This window comes from Henckelia pumila, chromosome 2 (assembly GCF_033568475.1).
Source record: "Henckelia pumila isolate YLH828 chromosome 2, ASM3356847v2, whole genome shotgun sequence".
Classification (NCBI taxonomy): Eukaryota; Viridiplantae; Streptophyta; class Magnoliopsida; order Lamiales; family Gesneriaceae; genus Henckelia; species Henckelia pumila.
The window spans coordinates 138129231-138146118 of NC_133121.1; the positions used below are offsets into that span (position 1 = coordinate 138129231).

At 33.6% G+C, this 16888-nt stretch overlaps 3 protein-coding genes across 5 annotated transcripts; all 3 read left to right on the forward strand.

Moving 5' to 3' along the window:
- Positions 1–1178: 1178 nt before the first annotated feature.
- LOC140882144 (AP2-like ethylene-responsive transcription factor TOE3) lies at positions 1179–5131 on the forward strand. Of its 2 annotated transcripts, XM_073287937.1 has the most exons (9): positions 1179–2100; positions 2247–2272; positions 2391–2421; positions 2537–2624; positions 2871–3016; positions 3550–3594; positions 3705–3802; positions 4015–4211; positions 4479–5131. In XM_073287937.1, the coding sequence occupies exons 1-9, from the start codon at positions 1604–1606 to the stop codon at positions 4725–4727; spliced, it is 1377 nt and encodes a 458-aa protein (XP_073144038.1). In that variant the 5' UTR covers positions 1179–1603; the 3' UTR covers positions 4728–5131. The 2 variants fall into 2 exon arrangements, with proteins under 2 accessions (XP_073144038.1, XP_073144039.1); XM_073287938.1 differs by lacking the exon at positions 3550–3594 and having other exon boundaries at positions 1181–2100; positions 4479–5129.
- Positions 5132–7621: 2490 nt separating this feature from the next.
- LOC140882107 (L-ascorbate peroxidase, cytosolic-like) lies at positions 7622–10381 on the forward strand. The gene is made up of 10 exons (XM_073287871.1): positions 7622–7721; positions 7902–8032; positions 8626–8800; positions 8892–8957; positions 9295–9343; positions 9499–9584; positions 9686–9765; positions 9859–9961; positions 10046–10104; positions 10186–10381. The coding sequence occupies exons 2-10, from the start codon at positions 7914–7916 to the stop codon at positions 10199–10201; spliced, it is 753 nt and encodes a 250-aa protein (XP_073143972.1). The 5' UTR covers positions 7622–7721; positions 7902–7913; the 3' UTR covers positions 10202–10381.
- Positions 10382–12515: 2134 nt separating this feature from the next.
- On the forward strand, positions 12516–16742 carry LOC140884802 (protein NRT1/ PTR FAMILY 2.7-like). Of its 2 annotated transcripts, none has more exons than XM_073291661.1 (5): positions 12516–12661; positions 12770–12987; positions 13182–13714; positions 15283–15740; positions 16223–16742. In XM_073291661.1, exons 1-5 carry the CDS (start codon positions 12532–12534, stop codon positions 16591–16593), a joined length of 1710 nt encoding a protein of 569 aa, XP_073147762.1. In that variant the 5' UTR covers positions 12516–12531; the 3' UTR covers positions 16594–16742. The 2 variants fall into 2 exon arrangements, with proteins under 2 accessions (XP_073147762.1, XP_073147763.1); XM_073291662.1 differs by having other exon boundaries at positions 16198–16604.
- Positions 16743–16888: the final 146 nt, after the last annotated feature.

Here is a 16888-nt window from a genome sequence, read left to right on the forward strand (position 1 = left end):
TTTTGAGATAAAAAATCCACAAAAATATTTTTATAAACTTATAATTTATTTATTATAAATGTGGAACTTTGTTTCTCAAAATTGATAAATTTTAATTTTAAATTTCGTTTTTGATGTCCATCAAAAAAATTATTAAGTAGACGAAAATAAAAAGTAAAGTCATTAAATGAAATTTTTTTGATCGGTTATATTTATAAAAATATTGTTTTAACATAAATAAAAATATCTTTTTATTATTTTTTATGAAGGTTTTTTAATTATATTAACAAACTTAGATGAGTTCATTCCGAAAATATTTTATGTTTGAAAAAAATGTATATTTAAAACATATTGTCATCATTAATATTTATTTTGTAAAATTTTGATTTTTGTTAACAAATATTTATTTATTTTTACTAAGTATACTTTAAATTTTAAATTAAACTTTCGCATTTTAATTATATATAAACGAGAATTTTTATTATTTGTTTAAATTTTTAAAAATAATATTAATATGACATGTGTTGAATTTTTATAAAATATTTTTATTTAGGTAAACAATATTTTTATAAATATAACTGATAAAAAATCATTTAGTCAAAAGTAATGCTAGAATGGGGGGATAATTCCCAATTTGGTCCCTCATTTTAGACCTCATTCCTGATTTGGTCCTCCGTTCTTACATCGACCCAATTTAGTCCATCGGCTTAGCAGGTCATTCCGTTCGTTTGACGTTTAATTAAACGGATGGACCAATTGCGGAAAAACGACAAAAATCGAGGAACTAAATTGGGTCGATGTAAAAATGGAGGACCAAATTAGGAACGAGGTCTAAAATGAGGGACCAAATTGAAATTATCCCATATATATATATATATAGACAATATATGTAATGTATTATATATTAATGTTATTATTATGGAAAGTAACTCGATCAGTAATCGCATATATGTTTTATATAAATATTTTTTAATTGATATAGTTTTTTTTAACAAAAAAAAAAAAACTAAATTTTTTTGTTCCATAGAATATTGAAACATTATCTTTTCAATCAACACAATGGCAACCTGCTACCCCGGTTCAGACAGTAAACTTAGAAAACCTTAACGTTATAAAATAGTCATAGGAAATCATACTATAAAGTACACTACATTAGTAGTACCTCCCATTTCTTGTACTTTAACATATCCTCTCTCTCTCTCTCTCTCTCTCTCTCTCTCTCTCTCTCTCTCTCTCTCTCTCTCTCTCAGCATACACATATATAATATACATACATATTCATATTTGTGTGTGTGTGTTTATGTGCTTTTGTTTAAGCTCAAATATATATCTGTGGAGCAAAGAGTTCATCAATTGGAAATACATGTATTTGTGTGTGTGTGTTTATGTGCTTTTGTTTAATTCTTGCAGTTGGATCTCCATTGATAATTACAAGATATTAATGATTCTGGAGTCTGCATGTTAATTTGTTGATCCTTTTGCTTTTCGGATCCAAGAAATTCAAAACCTTAAACGGCGATTTAATATTGTTTGAGATCATATATTCAGGTCTTCAATCCCATCATATATATATAATATTTTTTCTCAAGAGTTTCAGAGAAACATTAATAAGAAAGAAGGAAACATGTTCGATCTCAATCTCAGCTTCGATAACAGCAATGTAAAGGCCAAACTTGCGAGGGGAACACGCTCGACCATTTCTTCAGACGGAGAAACGGCCAGCTCCAGCAACGGAGAAGCGTGCTCCTCACGTGCCTCCGCCGCCGCCGCCGCCTCCTCCTCCTTCACCTTCACTTTCGACATCCTAAACAACGTCGGGGCGGGCATCGGAAACAACGATCCAGCTGATGGTGATGATCGGGGGTTGACTTTTACCGGGTCAGGCTTGGTGACTCGTGAGCTTTTTCCGGTGGGTGGGATCGGAGAGTTGAGGTTGGAGGGGTGGAGCAACAGCGGCGACACGGCAGATCTCCGCCGTCATCTGCCCGCTGTACAAGAACAGAAGCTCCAGGTACAACAGGTGAAAGCTAGGAAGAGCCGGAGAGGGCCCAGGTCCCGAAGTTCACAGTATAGAGGGGTTACTTTTTATCGGAGAACTGGAAGATGGGAATCACATATTTGGTAATTTATTATTATTATTATTATTATTATTATTAAACTTTTTAAATTAAATAAATCCTTAATTTCTTGAATTACGATATTCATTTTTCCCATATAAAAATTTATTTTTTTGTTATTAATATTATGACGATGATTTTTGGGTGTAGGGACTGCGGGAAACAAGTTTACTTGGGTATGGAATATTTTATTTCCATATTTGCACACAGTACTATTTGGATTCTGTTATTTTGCCCTTTTTCCTATTTTGGTAAAAATAATTTGATGGGGTGTTTGGTCTTGATTTGTGTTAGGTGGATTTGACACCGCTCTATCTGCTGCTAGGTAAATCAATGTTATTTATTTTTCTTCATTAATGTATACGTATAACATTAATTAGGATTAACACTTTATTTGATTAAAAATTCTTGATAAATTTTGTTAATTCTTATTTCATCAGAGCATATGATCGAGCTGCGATTAAATTCCGCGGTGCCGATGCCGATATTAATTTTAACCTCGTTGATTATGAAGAGGATATGAATCAGGTGGGACTTGGGAGATCGAACTATATATTCCTTAATTTGATTTTTTGCAAACATATAAGTAATTAAATAGTAGGTTAATTGATTGATTTGTAAATCGAAATTAGATACAAATCCCTTTTTTAATTGAGTTTTGATTTTCCCTAAATTAACACATTCACAAGATCATCAGTTTAGACGCAACTTAAGAACTCTAAATTACTATAATTTATTTTTTAATGATGATGTAATTGTATAATATGGATATAGATGAAGAATTTGTCCAAGGAAGAATTTGTACATATTTTACGTCGACAAAGCACAGGATTTTCCCGAGGGAGTTCTAAATATCGAGGAGTGACGCTACACAAGTGTGGTCGATGGGAAGCTCGAATGGGCCAGTTGGTAGGCAAGAAGTAAGTGATTATATATATCTATATATATATATATATATGTTTACTTTTTTTTAAATATAATTCTTAACTAAAGTATGGTGTCATTGTGTCAAGAAAAATCGACTTTTAGATATTGCTTGGCGCAGATGATAGTCATTTTTTTTTATGGGGAAGAAGATTTGTGACCTCGTACCAAATTTGGATCTTGATGTCAGATGAGCTAGTTACACATTATCGGCATGCAAATGATACATATTGAAATATTAATTATCCTTATTTTATTAAGTGTATGACGGATCAAGTCATATAAATGATTATTGTCATACACCATTGTCATTTCTACGCATGTTAATATATCATGCATCGTGTATCATTCATCTATGAACCAATCTGTGTCTTAAGGAATATAGTGATACCGAAAGTTCATGAGTGATTTGAAAAATATATTCTTTGATTGTGGATCGAAAGGGTTTGTCTGGAGTCATTTGCAAGAATAGGCGTGTAACAAATGTAATTTTATTTTTATTATGGGAGTGATCATGGTATAAATGCAGGTATATATATCTTGGACTATACGACACTGAAGTAGAGGCTGCAAGGTCGTTTAGTGATCATCATAATCGCCAAAATTTCTTGATTGGTTTATTACATCGAAGCATCTTAAATTCACTCAACAAAGTTTTATTCAAATTCCATTCTCCCTTGCTAGGGCCTATGACAAGGCTGCCATAAAAAACAATGGAAGAGATGTAGTCACCAACTTTGAACCGAGCTCGTACGATATCGAATCGAAGCCCTGTCAAGAAGGTGATGAATTCGTGTTCTCCATTGCTTTATTTCTATACAGAACTAGGATTTGGCAGAAAATGGTACCAGACCCCCCCATTTTTTATTATGATGTCATGAGTTGAAGTTTTGGACCAAAACATGTATAGGAAATGAATGTGAAATATGTGAATTCTATTGCATATGGGTCAGTTGCCCTGTGCTGATGATGCTTTGGTGCAACGTAAATGCAGATAGCCAACACAATCTTGATTTGAACTTGGGGATTTCAACCTCTTCCTCGAAGGAGAGTGGAAATTTGGGTTCATTTGAATTCCGTCACGGCGCGACAAGATCAGTGGGGAATCAGCTTCTCAATGGAGTGCCAGTATCAATGGAGCATCCTATTACATGGAATGCTGTGAATCCTAAATCTGTTCCAAGTTATAAGGTAAATCAAACACCTTCATCACCTTCTTCTTCTCTATTGCTAGTAAACTTTCCATGGCAAGTTTCACAATCAAGGTTTGCTCCTTGATGTATGGATTTGGTTGACACTGCTAATTTCATTCTGGTAATGAAGATCATGTGATGGGAAATACAACACAAGATCGAATTTTTTTTACTTATCATGCTATTTGAAATACATGATTTAGATGCGTGCATGCATTTTTATGTTTGGAAGCATTAAATTTTAAGAACACAACAAAATTTGCAGGAAAGGGCAGCTGGACAAGGAATGGAATTCAAACCGCAAGGGCTGGCAAATCAGGCGTGGCAAGTGCACGAGCAAGTTCGTAACCTCCCGATATCAACTTCGTCTAGTACTGCAGCATCATCAGGATTCTCACAATTGACGACTACTACTTTGTATCCAACAGCACTCAATCCCTCCACCTATCTTAATATAGATACACGTGCTTCTCAGTATCATTCTCACATTAGGCCATTTTTGCCACCACCTTAGTGAGTTTCTTGGTTAGTTCATGTGGATCACATGTCGGTTATGGACTCCCTTTATCCCATTCTTTTAAGTGGATATACAGGGGAACCAACTTTGTTGTGTTGCTGTTGGACGTAACATCAAAGGGTCGCGGCTGCGGTTCTCGAAGTCATCAAAGTTCTCTGTGAAAATGCTCGTCGGGAATGAAAGCTTTGGAATGTACATGTGCTTGTATGCGTTAATACAATGTCATATCATCATCCCATTACGTGGGAATGAAACAGATTTTTTCAAAGGTGTTATGTGAATATTGCAAATATCAAGCGGTACCACCTATATACATCGAGTTTCAAAATTCTGTATCCAGATTCATCTCGTAGTACTGTACTCATTTTATTTATTGAAAATTGAAGATTGAAAATTGGTGCCTCTTCATTTATCTAGAGCATTAAAAGCCATGCCCACACACTAAACATAATGTATTGCAAAAAGTGGCTGAATTGATTTAGTTTTCTACGAATGGATTTCCTCATACTAGTATTATGTAGGTAGTGCCTTGACTCTCGATCCAAGTGTTGCAAACTGCAAAGTTGTTTGTTTTTTGTTTTTGTTTTTTATATATAAAGAAATACGTGGTTATGTGGAAAAAAAAAAAAAAAATCTTAGGTTCAATCATAAACGAATAAGGGGCAATATGTGTTGTTGCAATTCAAGTGGGGTTCGGGTTTGATACCCGATGATCCGGGTTAAATGAAGATAACTCTCCAAACCAATTGGGAATCCAAGGAGACGGGGCTAGGCCTGCCTACCTTTTTTATGTGTTCCATTGGGGGCACAATTAAATTTGAGTAGGTCTTGGACCAGCAATAGGCCATAACTACACAATTTTAAATGGAAAAGTGGGCAACTAATTATCATTATCAACAGTAAAACAACGTGAGCAAAGGAGGGTTGATTCTACGTTATAGCATTCATCATTGGATCTAGAGCTCGGATATCGACCAAAATATTTACTTTTCGGGATATCGTATCGAAATTTTTTCAATATATAGACATTTTTTTGGTATATTGAATTTTTTTTGGGTATCTATACGGTATTAGTGTGGATTTTTTCCACACCAAAATTTCGAAATTTCGATATCGGTATCGATATGAATTTTTTTTATACCAATATTTTTGATATGGTATACCGAAAACCCACCCCTAATTAGATCACATGTATTTGTTGTGTCCGATTTAATTTTGACAGTGCAAACAGTCACAGAGCCACATACTGATTTGAGCTATGTTGGACTATGTGTAGGAGATTAAATCAATGATATCCGAATCACCTTTTATTTCTTTAACTCATGCTAAGAGAACGACCAATGAAGCGACCAACTCCATCGCAAAGTTTGCTTGTTCTTTCTCTGCATCTTTTTATCGGATGCCGGGGAATTTTCCATTTTGGCTAGTCAACATTGTAACAAAGGACATTGATTTTCAGCAATAAAATGTTATGTACGTTACTCGTTAAAAAAAAACTGATAAGTGCTTCCTATAAATTTTTTGAAATACTACCTTCAAGAGGCATAACAGAAACATAACATATACTGAAAAGAATGAGAGAGGGGATAAATGAGGAATCATCAATCATTCGGTGAACAATAATCTCAGCATCAGCTAATATTTTTTCTAGGTTCTAACTAAGCAAAAATTAATACGGCCAAACAACTATTTTTTTTCTTTGAAGAGACCGGACAACTGTTGTATACATAATATTATTAAGCAAAAAATAATTAGTTAGATATCATTTTTTATTATTTGGATACTCATTCTCCATATTACTCATGTTTTTCAAATTAAAACTCAAACATAAAATTAGATAAATTTCTCAAGCAAGTAACAATCTAACTATATGCTCTTTAATTAAGAGTTTTCCCATTAATTGATAAAGATTCAAGGATTAGTTATTTTATATGATGATCTCCTCTTTTGTTAGCCATTAGATATTTTTTTTTATTTACCAAATGACACCCAATTTGTATCATTTGCTGTTTTTTTTTTACATAATCATTTGGTGTTTTTTTTATATTTATTTATGATAATGTTTCACCTTGCATTTTTAAAATTTTACCATTTATTTGTTCTTTCTTTTTAAATATTTTTATTTTAAAAAAATAGAATTTACAAGCACACAATACGTGCACTAAGTACCAGTATTAGAGTTGTTTATCGGCCGGTTTGGTTCGGTTCGGTTTTCAGTTTTTTATTTCGGTTTTTCGGTTTTGGTTTTTGAAATATATAATCCGATATCCGAACCATTTTATTTCGGTTCGGTTTCTACTAAATTGGTTGATAAACCTTTAAATTCAAAGTCTAAATTACTTAAATAAACAACAATCAACTAAAAATGATTAAAAATGATTCTTTATTCACTAGATATCATCTCATAAAATATCTAATATAAAATATATATAAATAAAATTATTAATTTAATAAAATTTCGATTTTTTCGATCGTTTCGATTTTGAGATATATAATCCGAAATCGAACCAAATAAATTTCGATTTTAACATTTATATCCGAATTTCAAATTTTGGTTTTCTGTTCAATTCGATGTTTAATTTTTTCAGTTTAAATTTACAATTTTTTCGATTTTATTCGAAGTTTGAACATCCTAACCAGTATAATACTAATTTGCGGCACGAGTATTATAGAAAATTTTATTAATTGGATGGTAAGTGCTAACAAATCCACCCGATTATACGGATCACTATCCAATAAATTCTACCACCCAGCAAGTATATCAGATTCCACGCCAATCCAGCCGTCCATCCCCATAATCAATTCCAGCCTTACGATGATCGACATCAACGGTTGTAATTTAACCTACTAGAAACTTCTCACTCTTCTTTACTCTCGTAATAAATACCAAACGTTTTCAGTGTAATTTCCAATCCGTTACTTGTGCTCTCCACACTCGCATTATAAGCTTTCAGGGGTTTTTTACGTCTTCGATCTAGCTCTCTATTCAAGGTTAGACGATTTTTCTGATTCTTCGTTTTCGTTTTCGTTTTCACGATCAGTATAGATTTTAATGTTTTTTTGAATTGTTCCTATAATTTTTTTTGGTATTTATATGCGCATTTTGAATCATGGCTTACGATTTAAATTTTTATTTTCTATGTGTGTTGCTCTAATTGAATCCGATCGTAGAAACCGGTGAAAATGGTGAAGAATTATCCGAGTGTGAGTGATGAATACCTGAAGGCGATTGATAAATGCAAAAGGAAGCTCAGAGGCTTCATCGCCGAGAAGAACTGTGCTCCTCTCATGCTTCGCATTGCGTGAGTTTACGTTTTTTGGTTTTGTTTTGTTTTTTGTTTTTGTTTTTGTTTTTTTTTTTACTTAACATGTTGTGGCTTAGAGGATGCGTTATATTTCTAATTCTTATGATTCCATGGATAGATTCGGATCCCTTGATGTGCTATCCGTATATCTGTTTATAATTTGAAAAACGTGGTATGGAATTGTATTGCGACGTACTGATTGATTTAACTTGTATAATGACTCAGGATTGAAACCGAGATTGAAATATCAAACCGATACCGATCCAAGAAATATTTGAAAATTTTAAGGTCTTATTTATTGTTTGAAAATTGCAATAAAATAGAATAAAATGCACATGAAAGCGACAATTTATTATTGCTTAATAGATAACCCAGTAAGTGTCTCAATGTTTCGCCTCAATCGATTTTATTTCAACTTGCCTGTTTGAAAACAATACAAACTCAGTATGAAAATTGGTTCCCTGAGTATTGGAAAGATTTATCTATAAATACATTTAATAGTTAAGGTATGTTGGATTGTTTAACTAATTTGAAAAGTCACTTTGTTGATTGTGTCACCAGTTTTTCCTAATAATGGAAATGTGTTGTAGATGGCACTCTGCGGGTACTTATGATAAGTGCAGCAAGACTGGAGGTCCTTTTGGAACCATGAGGTTCAAGGCTGAACAGGGACATGGTGCTAACAATGGTCTTGACATTGCTGTCAGGCTCTTGGAGCCCATTAAGGAGCAATTCCCCATCATTTCTCATGCTGACTTCTATCAGGTGCTTTCCGCGTCGAGTCTACTTACTATTAGATCTGGACAGCATTATTGATTTGATAATCGAACCTTTTATGGCTTTTAATTTCTCCTAGTTAGCTGGAGTTGTTGCTGTTGAAATAACAGGAGGACCTGATGTTCCATTTCACCCTGGAAGGCAGGTTGGTAATGTTTTACTTGTTTTGATTCCATATAATTTTCTCATTTCATTAGGTTCGTTCTGTATAAGGTAGACATGAACTCGGCATGCCTAAAATCAAAGGGCACTTTGATATTCCATAAATTCTCTGTAGGATCTATATTTTTATTAAGTTGAAAATTAATGTTATAACTGTATTTTTATCCCGTCATGATGATATGGATTATTATGTGAACTTGATAGCCTCTTTGTTCTCAACGTTTGTGGGTACAAATATGTACTTCCATGTTTATTTCCGTTTAATATGATTGTGAAAAGTTTATGGATGCAACTAATTGAAGGATGATTTATAATCTCAGGACAAGAAGGAACCTCCAATTGAAGGTCGCTTGCCTGATGCTACCAAGGGTGCGTAAAAAATGACTTGTTAATTTTTTCTTTGGTCATTTGAAACAAAAATGAAGTAATAAATCAATTGTTCAATATTAGTCAGATTTTTTCTTCTCAAGAGTTGATCTTTATTTTGTTTTGTTTTTGTTATAATTTTTTCTTTCATACTCCAGGATGTGACCACTTGAGGGATGTTTTTGGCAAACAAATGGGTCTGAGTGACAAGGATATTGCTGCACTCTCTGGAGGCCACACTCTGGTATATATTCCCTCAAAGTCTCTTAGTTTTATATATAAATTCTACCTGGAAAATATAACGTCAACATACCAATAATATATGATGATTTTGCTTTAACATAGGGAAGATGCCACAAGGAACGTTCCGGATTTGAAGGACCCTGGACTGCTAACCCTCTCATATTTGATAATTCTTATTTCACGTGAGCCAAAATACCCATCAAACTCATTCCTACTGTTTCACAACTGGCGGTCTTGCTTTGTTGTCTGATTTGTTTTTTTGTCTCTGTAAACAGGGAACTTCTGACTGGAGAGAAAGAAGGGCTTTTGCAATTGCCATCAGACAAAGCTCTACTTGCTGATCCCGTCTTCCGCCCATTTGTCGAGAAATATGCTGCGGTTTTTATCGCCCCTCCACACCAGTTTCCGGTACTATGAATTGCACTATTTTTTTTACTAATATAGTATGCTGTCTTTTGCTAGGATGAGGATGCCTTCTTTGCAGACTATGCTGAGGCTCACATGAGGCTTTCTGAGTTGGGGTAAGACAGTTTTATTCCTGGTTGTGAGAAAGTATTTATACAAATCACGAGTGATTTAAATTTCTTATTTTATCTTTGCAGATTTGCTGAAGCTTAAGCAGTTGGTTCTTGCACTGAACTTTGAAGCGATGACCTATTCTTGTCTGCCATTTAAGTTCTAATTTCTGGGATTTAAACTCATTTATGTTTCTTTTGATGGATGTGTTGGATTTTGACTAATTTTAGCAGCATTCAGTGACTCTTGGTCATCTTTTTCCTTAAAAAAGAAAAAACAAGTTTGCCGTTTTTCTCTGCCTACTATTAGTACCGAAAATAGGAAAAAATGAAATATAAATCATGGGGTGGGTCGTCTAAGTCATTTCGAAGGTTTTCATAAAAAAAGAACCTAATTTGAGTGCCATATGTGGAATAAACTTTATGGTAATGTGTAATGTTTTACAAACGCAAGCAAGTTGTAGGAAAAACATTCTCGACAATTATGATGATATACGTCGCAAAGTAACATTTTCTTTTAGATATAGAATTGTAAATTTTCTTATAAAATATATATATATTTTATAAAATAGTGACTAATAAAGATCAGCGTAATAAGGATTCCTTGAGATAATTTTCAAAAAGCAATGCTTTCTTTTAGATAAATGAAATAGAATTGTTGATTTCTTCTTAAAAAAATAATTAATAGTGATCATTAAATTCCTTGTGCAACGAAAGGGAATTAGATGTCAATGGCTACGAGTTCGCTAAAAAGGGAATTTTATTCCCTTTTAACAAACCACATGTCTCGAGTTTGAGATTCGCTTATACATACAATTAATTTTTAAAACTAGAATTTAATTTCAAAAGTTATGCAATAATATTTACTAGTCATGTACATCCTATTTTGGGGTCTGTGACTATGAGTGTGTAGGGAGATATGGGTTTTATTTTCTTAAAAGGTGATACGGATGTTATTATTATTAGTGAAAAAATGCACACGTTTTACATGTGTAAAATAAAAGTTTTTTTATATGTATTTTTTTTTTGAAAGCAAAATATGTAATGAATGTGAGGTTTAGTGGGATAGTAGATAGGAAGAGATAATTATAAAATAATATATTTTGGTGTCCTCAAAGATAATTAGGTAATGTTTGGGAGAGCAAGGGCGGAGGTAGGTAATAAGCCACCCGGGCCCAAATTTTTTTAAAAATTGTTATATTGCCCAAAAATTTTAAAAAGGAATTTTAAGTGTTATTTTTGGGGGCTAATGTTATACTAGCCCGGATAACTCAATTAAAAAAATAAAATAACCCACCTTTTTGTTCTCAAAATTAGTCCCAAAAAAAAGAATAAAACAAAAAATGGTTTGTTTTTCATGTCTTTTCTTGTCTTAGTGTCATATTCTTCGCTCTTTATCTTTTAAAATTTCTGACATTATAATGCTCTCACTTTTATAAAGTATATATTGACCAAACAATGATGAAATTTGTATATTCGCTGAGAAATATTTAATCTTTTTGTGATTAATTTTGAGGCGATTTTTTCTGGTTTTTTTAATAAAAAAATTTACTGTTTTTTCTGCAAAAACCGGTGTTTTCAGCTTCCATGATTTTTGGATTTCTCGTTAAAAAATTTTAGCACGGGCGGTGCTGAAATCCTGGCTCCGCCATTGTGGGTTAAAAACTGAAAAATGCTTCCTAAAAGCTCTCCCAAACACTACCTTAATATAGTATGCTAATATTTTATATAATAGAATAGATATTATTATTAATATTAATAATATTATTATTATTATTATTTAAAGTTATATTTTACCTACATCACATAATCTTGCTAATTTCATTTGGAAAACAATTTATGACACATTCTGGCGTCGCGCCCCGCTTTTGAATTGGAAAAGGCCGAACACTACACCTACTTTCGCACTCACAGTCACAGATACAAGCGATGCGCTACAACCATACAATAATATATATATATTTTTTGAAGGAACAATAATATTATTTTTTACTAAAGTAGAAAAGGGATAAAATTGTATGTATCACTTAATTTTAAATAGATATTTATTTGTTTTTCTAAGATGATTTGTTCAATTTTTAATGTATTAAAAAAATCTAAAATATTGAGACCGCCTATCATCAATTTTTTCAAGGGATGCCTATAATCAATATTTTTTTTAAATATATATAACCTAATCAATTTATACCAATATTCTTAGTGGTGTGAACTAAGTAAACCCTCGAACTAACGAAAATACAGAATAGTTAGTAAATCATGTTAGTAAGATAAACCACGCGTGGAAATCATATGCGACCTAATCATCCAGAAAGTATCGATGGTGAAAATCAACGTCGTGAATGTTAATGATTTACCTCTCATATATATGTTCCACCAACTGAATACAATGATCAGTTTATATACCACATTATATAAGGATAACCATAGGATAGAATGAGGAACATTGACATGGCTGCTGCTCTAGGAGACAATAGTACATTAACCGGAGATGGAGAAGCACCGTCGCCATCCACCGCCTATGGCCGCAAACGAGGCGGCTGGAAAAGTACCCTCTTCATCCTAGGTTATAAATTTATTCATCATGATCTCCATACATACACGCCATTTAATTTGATCATGTATCGAAAATATATATATACTTATTTCGCCTCGTGTTGAAATAATTAAACAGCTGCGTTGGCGGGATCGGCACTGGCCTCATCCGGTTGGCTAAGCAACCTCATCGTATTCTTGATCGAAGAATTCAACATAAAAAGCATCGATGCTGCCCAGATATCCAACGTGATCGCTGGCTCCACTTGTTTCTTCCCCGTAATCGCAGCCATTGTTGCTGATTCGTTTCTTGGTTGCTTCACAGTCATTTGGATCTCTTCTCTCATCTCTGTCACGGTAATTAATTAAGTAACACACCAATCTCCGCCTATACCGATATTAGTGTTTGAGAGAGTTTCTAGAAAGAACTTCTCAGCTTTTCTTCACAAAACTGAATAGTGCTTCTTAGAATATCTTCCAAACACTATCATAATATATGTTAATTAATTTGTATCACAGTCATGAATACTATATATATATAATTACTGCAGGGTTTAATCCTTATGGTGCTTACTGCGAAACTGGACGTGTTGCGACCCCAGCCATGCGAACACACAAGAAGCATTTGCCCCACACCAACAACAACCCAATATGCAGTGCTTTATTCGGCCTTAGCTCTTTTATCCATCGGCCTGGGCGGAACCCGCTTCACCATGGCATCGATGGGAGCTAACCAGTTCACTGAACCCAAGAATCAGGCCGTGTATTTCAACTGGTACTTTGTCACTTTATACATTTCTTCAGTCATAGCCAGTACAGGCATCGTTTATGTCGAAGATAGAGTGAGTTGGGCGTGGGGATTTTGCATTTGTCTCGTCGCAAATGTGTTTGGATTAGCCATGTTCTTGCTCGGAAGTCGGTATTATTACGAGGACAAGCCTGAGGGAAGCCCATTCACGAGCTTGGCTCGAGTTATTGTGGCAAGTGTTAGGAAGATCAAGAAGAGTGTGGCATCATTTGAAACTGAAGATTATTACTGTGGAGATGGAGGAGTTGAAGGAATGGTGCCTTCTAAGAGCTTCAGGTAAAACAAAACATTTTAGTATACCATTATATTCAAGAAAGTCACGTTAAATATATATTTTTCGATTACATATATTTATAGCCCCCATGTTCACATAAATACTAAGTCACACTAAATATACATTTTTCGATTACATATATGTATAGTCTCCAACTCAGTCGATGCTCACATAAGTATTCATAATTGGTGTTCAACATATATATATATATTTATATATATATATATATATATATATATATATATATATATATATATATATATATATATATATATGACATGCGTGTTTGATCCACCTTCTTAATTAATATTCCATAATTTTGACTTTCATGACATGCAAAGATCATATATTATTCTTTTTAGGAATTATTTCATGATTTTGACGACAACAATATCCCATATTTGTATTCTAGTGAAATTTTCCAATACACAATATATATATATATATATATATATATATATATATATATATATATATATATATTCCATAATTTTGACTTTCATGACATGCAAAGATCATATATTATTCTTTTTAGGAATTATTTCATGATTTTGACGACAACAATATCCCATATTTGTATTCTAGTGAAAATTTCCAATTTATACAGTATATATATATATATATATATTCAAAAAGTCCTTAAACGGTCTCAAGGGTCATTTTTTTGAGACGGATCTTTTATATGGATTATCCATTAAAAAGTATTATATTTTATGCCAAAAGTATTACTTATCATTATAAATATGCGTAGGATTGACCCGTCTCACAGATGAGACCGTCTCACAGATGAGACCGTCTCACAGGAGTGTTACTTATATATATATATATATATATATATATATATATATATAGTGCTATGCAATAGCATCCTTATCAATAACTTGTTGGTCATGAGTAAGCTAGATAGGCATGTCAAATTGAAATTGAGTTTAAAGTTTATGTTGCGGTGCACTACGGCCTGATATGTTGATGTTCTTATGAATCCCACGATATTTTTATTTGAATTCGGAAGATGATTGTGTATTAAAAATATACTACCACATGTACACCAATTGTAGCATATACCGGACCTAAATGGGCCCAACATGGGCCCAAGCCCGTAGGGTAAATGTAAACAATTTGGTCAACTATCCACAGTTGTTTCCACCGGTAATGTGAATGTCACTGTCAAGTGTGCCGCTTTCAGCGCCCAGATTTGACCCATTTTCATTTGGAAAAATTACTTATCCCATCAATTCAAATGTCAAATCAGATATGAAATCTCATGTTTGAAATCAATTATATTTGGTAGTAAACTATGCTGCAAGAGATTTTCGCACATAACGGTGTATATTTATACATAGACGTGACATCCATTGATTATCTAATTATTATATCTCATATTTATTTATTTATTTTTGAGTTGGGGGAGATTGTATTAATTTGATATATTCAAAAAATTAAACAAATTTAGAATTTAAAATTTTAGCTCGGATAGATTACTACTGTAGTGAATGTGAGAGTTTAAAACAAATTAAGAAAATAGATTCTGAGTTGAAAATATTGATTGATTCTGTGAAGATTATTCCAGGATACTGAATCGTGCAGCAATTAAAACCGAAGGAGACATACTACCAAACGGCAGAGTCGCAAAACCCTGGAAGATATGCACAGTGCAAGAGCTTGAAGACCTGAAATGCATAATAAGAATCATCCCACTATGGTCCACCAGCATTTTTCTGGGCACCCCAATCGGAATTCAAGCCAGCCTTTCGGTTCTTCAGGCTTTAAACATGGACAGAAACTTGTCCCGCCATTTCCAAGTTCCTGCAGGATCCATCATGGTCGTTCCTTTCGTCTCCACTGCCATATGCTTAAGTGTGTTTGATCGTTATATTTCGCCTCTGTGGAAGAAGATACGGGGCAAGAATTTGACCCCGCTTCAACAAATCGGTCTCGGACACGTGATCAATACCGCCAGCATGGCAGTTTCCGCCCTTGTCGAGTCAAAGAGACGCCATGTGGCCGCCCATTCTCTCCAACCACAAGGTTAGTGTGTGATAGGTTTGAAGTAATAACCTGCAAACTGCGATAGCCGGTTATTGGTAGGTTATCCACGGTGGTAGACCATGCACTCATTAGTGTTCAGGCATTCCAACCATATTAAAAAAAAAATTTAATTCAGCCTCAATTAAACTGAGGCCCACCTTTTTGTGTAGCTTTTTTTTAAAAAAAAAAAATTAAAATATATAAATTGTACAATTTATTTTCTAAAAAAATTAATATTTTATTAAAATAAATTTAGTCAATTAAATTAATTGTACTCTTCGTTATAATATGAAATTTGTAAACTATTTTATTTAAAAGTAAAATATCACAAATATTTGGTTCGTGGGATATTTAATTTGATCGTGAAATATGAAATATGCCAAATGTGAAATATTTGATAGATGATATATGTAACTGGCTATGACCCACAAATGTTTGAGAGAAATAATTGTCATAGTGCGCGCGGATGCCCACTGCTGCAGGTTCAAACATAGTAGTGGCGCTGTCAGTTGTTTGGTTGGTTCCACAACTAGCAACAGTTGGCATCGGGGAGGCCTTTCATTTTCCAGGACAAGTTGCATTGTACTATCAAGAATTCCCCGATTCCCTCAAAAACATGAGCTCTGCAATGAGTGCGATGCTTATTGGGATTGCCTTTTATTTGAGCACTGCTGTCATCGATTTCCTGAGAAGAGTGACACCATGGTTGCCAGACAATATTAATGATGGGAGACTAGACAATGTGTATTGGGTGCTGGTGGTGCTTGGAGTTATCAACTTCGCCTATTATCTCCTCTGTTCTTGGTTCCATAAGTATAAAATTGTTGAAAAAGAAGATTATGATCATAAATGAAAAGAGTTTCGTGTGTGTGTGTGAGATCCTTTTATCAAGTCGTAATGAATGAGTTAGGGTTGAATATTGGTGTTGTGGTCTGATGAGTGTGAGTAATGAATCCACTGATGGAGGGATTCATGAACTTGAATGAGTGTTTGTATATCCGATTCTAATTAAATAATAATAACAACAATCAATATTAAAACAAAATTAATACTCGTGCAGTCGTGCCCTGATAGAATATGCACTACCTTCAAAAGTCTCGGGTTCTGGAGATTCCACTGGGCACTGGCTCACCATCAATTCCATACAT